A 5201-nucleotide genomic window follows, 5' to 3' on the forward strand; every position below is an offset into this window, starting at 1 on the left:
CGGCACGATGTGCTCCATGGCGGCCAGCACCTTGTTCGACACGTCCTCGGAGCAGCGCGGCCGCGACATCACCTGCGGACCATCCGTCATTCGCTGCCGTTACGAAACTGCCGAGTTCAGCCAATGCAGCCGATGCATTCCGCGGAGCGCCTTCTGGGTAGGCAACATCTCGCCTGCAGTGCATACGTGTACTGCGGGGTGGCCTACCCCGAGTATCGCAGGCGCCGAGCCTCCGCAGTGTGTCGAGTGAATCTAAGACAAAACGGACGTACTTCTTAGACAATCCATACGATCCGAGTGAGTATGCAACGCACCCGCATCGCATGCGTGCCCGCCGAGCAGCCTAACTACGAAAGTGGGCGAAGCAAAGTAGCCAACCATGAAGTACATTGCCGCTTACGGCGAGTCACGGCCAGTTGTCTCCATTCTCGCAGTCATTAACGCTCGGACTAGGAGGAGTTTGCCTTCCCTACCAGGTCAGTCCTTAGTCCCTGGCCTCACCTCAGCGAGCGTGGTGAGCACGTGTTGGCCGGCGATCTCCTCCACATGTTTAGCGGAGTGCCTGCCCAGCTGACCCAGCGTCCAGGCGGCGGCCTCCAGCACGGCCTCGTCGTCGTCCTCGCGCAGCACCGCCACCAGGCCCTCCACCACCTGCGCGGCGATGACGGCCAAGGCGAGGACGGGCGAGTGCGCGGCGATGTAGCCGAGGGCGACGGCGGCGTGCAGGCGGCACGGGCCCGGTGTGTCCTTGAGCAGCTGCGCGAGGGCGCTGCCTGCCCCCGCGTCCACGGCCAGTTGGGACAGCTGCAGCGTGCGCTTGCTGAGGTCGCGCACCAGCAGGGCCGCGGCGTGCCGCACGGCCTCCTTGTGGTCCAGCAGGGCGGCCACCACGCCCGCCATCACGTCGTCGTCCAGGGTGGCCACCAGCTCGGCCAGGGCTGCAGAGTGGCGCGCCACACTCCACAAGGCCGTCAGCGCCTCCAGCTGCGCGAGGCGGGCAGTCATAGCTCTCTCCAAGTGAGGGCGAGGCTCGGCATCGTGGCCAGGACGTGGCGGCCCAGCTCACCTTGAAGGCCGGCACGGCGAGGCGCGCGGCCACCAGCTGCAGGCCACCGCTTTGCGCCACCCGGGTGGCCAGGGCCTCGGCCTGCAGCGCCACCAGCCCCAAGGCGCGCGCCGCCGCCGCCCACGCCCCGGACACGGCTAGCCCCACGCGCGCCGGCTGCTGCAGGCAGCGGCACACGTGCTCCAGGAAACCTGTGCTGGCGTGCAGGACGGGTGAGTCGAGGAGGGCGGCTGGTGGGCGTGCTGCTGGGGCGTCGCTGGCTCAGGTCCACACCTGGTGCCTCCAGGACGGCGTCGGCCAGGTCGGCGCCGTGCTGGGCTAGTGACGCGGCCAGTCGAAGCGCGGGCAAGCTGGGGAGTCCGGAGGACATCCTCACGCCGCCCGGCGCGAACGCGTGTGTTAGGCAGCCCGACGAAACGCACCGCCCCGCCAGGTCCGCGGAGTGCGCGCTCAGCGACGTGAACGCGTCCAGGGCAAGGTCGCCGATCACGGCCTGCGCCAGGGGCGGGCGAGGGAGCAGTCAGTGGCGAGGGCAGGCAAAAAGCGAGTCAGGACGAGCTGCGCTGCGCGCACCAGCTGCGTGGCGTCCACCAGCACGGCGAGCACCGCCGGCCTGGCCACGTGCTTGGCGGTCATGCTGTGCGCGGCGAGGTGCGCCAGGGTGGCCGCGGCCAGTCGCGCCGTCTCCAGGCGGCTGGACTCCAGGTCTCGGCGACCGACTCGCTCCAGCGACTCCTGGAAAGTGGAATTCGCACGTCGGCATTCGAGGTTCCTACCTTACCTGCGGACGAAAGCCCACCCATGTGCCGCACCGTAAACCAGCCCTCTTTCGCGTCCACGACGTCGTCCTGCGTCGCCGGCCAGGTCGGCGCGCAGGACAGTAGGTGCACCAGGAGAGGGACGCCGCCCGCCGCCACCAGCACTTTAGCGCCTGCCTTGCACTCCGTGGATTTGGCGCACTCCTGGGCAAACTGCTGCTGTGCCAGCGCGTAATCCTCTAGGGCTGAACCAAGTGGATCGAAGGAGGGTCTGTAGAGGTTTTTCTAGTTTTTCCGTAAGCCTGGCCATCTCAGTGACTGGTAAACACATTTTTATTTATTTCAGAAACGCACCAGCTGACACTCGCTTTGCTGCCATTCTTCTATGGGGATTAAGTTAACCCTTTCCTCAATCAAAATTTGTTGGAACACCTATACATCGTTGCGATGGATTTTCAGTGAGTGTGTTCCTCGTACGGTGAGAAAATATGGTTGAATATCTTCAGCAATGGAAGGTACCCAAGCAATTATTGATGATTTTTCATTTTTAAGAAGAGAGAAAGTGAGTTGAGGTCCTTGAATGCCAGTTGAATGCAGCTATCACTTGCCGATGCTGTTTGTAGTCGGCGCCATTTTACCCGCGCGAGGCCGATTCCGTGAGAGAAGGCGGTGGATAGGGATAGGGAGGGGTGGGGTCGAGGGGGGCGGGGGTGGAACCATGTGCAGATCGCCCTAAGAGAAACAGCGGGCCTCTCTAACCTTCAATTGTTACATCAGAAGGCCGTCTGCGGTTGTGTCCGGGGGTGGAATAACACATAATTTTCCAAAATGGTGTGTTAAATTTGTTTCAAATATTCTTAGGATAATAAATCCAAAGCCTGATTTGTCAGTAAAGAGTTACATCATGCTGGTAGAAGTTAATTAATCCATCATTTTGGCTGCAAATTTGTTCTTGATGGATGTGTAGAAGTTTTTGGTCCATATCTCAGCTAAATTTATGTTTTATGGACTGTCACTTCATCTTTTCGTATCAGACTCGCGGAGACATGTATTTCTAATACCGGACATTCCTCAACTCATCAATGGGAAGTCATAGAAATTGTTTCTCCAAATCTCTTGTCTGTGTTCTAACCTTCAGGTGTAATGATACATCATTCATGAATCTTCGTAACCTTTGGCCGGGGGGGTTATTTTGGGTACATTCAGTATCATTCCACCAAAGAATATTCGCATTATTGATAAATTATTGTCAACTTCTCAACAATTGACAGTATATTTTGAATCCCAAGTAACAGAAAATATTTGTATTGATTTATTCTTATTCTATTTAATATTCTAGATCCGGCACATACCTTCTGTCATGAAACCATGGGTGGTTGCTGATAGATTTCCAACACACAATCGTTGGATTTACCCGTCAATTTCTTCATTTTCTCGTCTCCCCACCTCCAATTATGAAGTTGTAAGTTAATGTCTTCGCTCGTGGATTCCACTTTTAATCTATGCAACGGAGTCACCTTTTATTGATCTTAAACAACTGTTTCTTTACTTTTATCTAGACGCGTCCCTATTCCAATCAAGGCGGAAGGCCAAGTCTGTGGGGCAGATTCATGGAAAACATTAAACAAGAAATGACAAAAAATAAAGAGATGAAAGAAAGCTTAAAAAAATTCAGAGAAGAGAGACAAAAGCTCGAACAGTCTGAAGCTTTACGCAAAGCAAGGTAACTGTCAAATATTTATTTTTTAACAGTAAACATACGTTAAGTGTGGCTAGTTTTTTTAAAACTATCAACAATTTGGTCATTCCGCATTCAATATCTTAAAGTAACCTTTGATTTGTCATATTATGAATTATTTTTGTTACCAGACAAAAGTTTGAATCAGTTGAGTCTGAAGCCAGCAAAAGTTCTGAGGTTTTAAAGGGAAAGCTTGGTGCTTTCAAAGGCAAGGTTCAAGAAGCAATGGGTGAAGTTGGAAAAACTGAATTTGCCAAAAAAGCTGGTAAGTAACAAAACTGTTTTTAGAATCATCTTGGTGTGAAGCACACTGTGCAACACATTAGTCATGAAATCAATTTGGCTTTTTACTTGTCAATGACTCTTTTCTTCTTATTTTTTATTTTTTTTTGAATAGGTCAAATAACTGAGGATATAGGAAAGAGCGCCAAAGAGGCTGCAGAAAAAATATCAGAACAAGGTCAAACCCTTGGCAAAAGTGGGGCATTTAAAACTGTGTCTGAGGCTGCTCAGGTAGTAAAAGAGGAATTGGATACACGTGGTCGAGTCTATCAAGCACCAGGCAAATTACGTAAACGCCGTGAAGGCGCAGATGATGAAGAGTTTAAACCAGTAGAACCGAATACAGAGGCTCTTGGCATGGAACTTCATAAGGATTCTAAGTATGTGGCATCTATATTGTTAAACTACTTGCCTTATGTGTACTTGTGTCAACTAAATTTTGTCTCTTTAGGTTTTATCAAAGCTGGCAGAACTTTAAAGATAATAATCAGTACATAAATAAAGTATTGGATTGGAAAATGAAATATGATGAAAGCGACAATCCATTAGTTAGAGCTTCAAGAGCAGTAACAGAAAGGGTTACTGACATGATGGGTGGTCTCTTCCAAAAGACTGAGCTCTCAGAAACACTCACAGAAATCTGCAAAGTAGATCCTAATTTTGACAGACTTCAATTTTTACGTCATTGTGAGACTGATATTATTCCTAATGTGTTAGAAGCAATGGTAGGTATAAGACCCTATTCCAGGAAAAAACACTTACTTGATATTGTTAAGTGCTCACTTTAAACTAATGAATTTCTTTATTTACAGGTACGCGGTGACCTTGAAATTTTAAAGGATTGGTGCCATGAGGGGCCTTACAATATACTTTCAACTCCCATTAAACAAGCGCAGAAAATGGGTGCACGATTTGATTCTAAAATCCTTGATATTAAAGATGTAGATCTATCAATGGGCAAAATGATGGACCAAGGGCCAGTTCTTGTCATTAGTTTCCAATCACAGCAAATTATGTGTCTTAGAGACTCAAAAGGAGCTGTTTTAGAGGGTGATCCAGAAAAGGTTCTTAGAGTACACTATGTGTGGGTTTTGTGTAGGGATATGACAGAATTGGATCCAAGGGCTGCTTGGAGACTTCTTGACTTATCAGCAAATAGCCAAGAACAATTATTATGAATATGAATAAAAAATATTGTTTTGTATTAGGAGTTGTATGCAATTTGGGCTGTTAAGGTCTTTTTTGTTTCTCATTGCTATAAGCATAGGATATAAATTTGCACTTCTAACCACAAATGTTTGCTGATTTATTTTTTTATTTGTGTTTTTCCTAAGAAACAATAGTGGTAGAATGTGCA

At 50.0% G+C, this 5201-nt stretch overlaps 3 protein-coding genes across 3 annotated transcripts in view; 1 reads left to right on the forward strand and 2 right to left on the reverse strand.

Annotated features, from left to right (window-relative positions):
* Positions 1-477: 477 nt before the first annotated feature.
* On the reverse strand, positions 478-1005 carry LOC113217591 (sperm-associated antigen 6-like). Its single transcript, XM_026437548.2, has one exon. It carries the CDS (start codon positions 1003-1005, stop codon positions 478-480), a length of 528 nt encoding a protein of 175 aa, XP_026293333.2.
* A 1513-nt stretch (positions 1006-2518) lies between these two features.
* Positions 2519-5199, forward strand: LOC113216786 (mitochondrial import inner membrane translocase subunit TIM44). Its single transcript, XM_026436614.2, has 7 exons — positions 2519-2655; positions 3164-3286; positions 3384-3547; positions 3694-3827; positions 3960-4224; positions 4296-4569; positions 4657-5199. Exons 1-7 carry the CDS (start codon positions 2653-2655, stop codon positions 5020-5022), a joined length of 1329 nt encoding a protein of 442 aa, XP_026292399.1. The 5' UTR covers positions 2519-2652; the 3' UTR covers positions 5023-5199.
* LOC127750294 (coiled-coil domain-containing protein 177-like) overlaps positions 5094-5201 on the reverse strand; it is a 9194-nt gene continuing 9086 nt past the window's right edge. The window contains exon 5 of the mRNA XM_052271534.1: positions 5094-5099. Coding sequence (XP_052127494.1) covers positions 5094-5099 — 6 coding nt within the window. The remainder of the gene's footprint in view (positions 5100-5201) is intronic.

Source organism: Frankliniella occidentalis, unplaced genomic scaffold (genome assembly GCF_000697945.3).
Source record: "Frankliniella occidentalis isolate FOCC.00 unplaced genomic scaffold, Focc_3.1 Scaffold6, whole genome shotgun sequence".
Taxonomy (NCBI): domain Eukaryota; kingdom Metazoa; phylum Arthropoda; class Insecta; order Thysanoptera; family Thripidae; genus Frankliniella; species Frankliniella occidentalis.

Bases quoted from the DNA above. Each gene is read 5' to 3' on its own strand.
- LOC113217591 (XM_026437548.2), bottom strand. From the start codon at position 1,005: ATGACTGCCCGCCTCGCGCAGCTGGAGGCGCTGACGGCCTTGTGGAGT.
- LOC113216786 (XM_026436614.2), top strand. The intron at 3,287-3,383 runs GTAAGTTAATGT...ACTTTTATCTAG, and splicing joins CCACCTCCAATTATGAAGTT to ACGCGTCCCTATTCCAATCA. The intron at 4,225-4,295 runs GTATGTGGCATC...TTGTCTCTTTAG, and splicing joins GAACTTCATAAGGATTCTAA to GTTTTATCAAAGCTGGCAGA.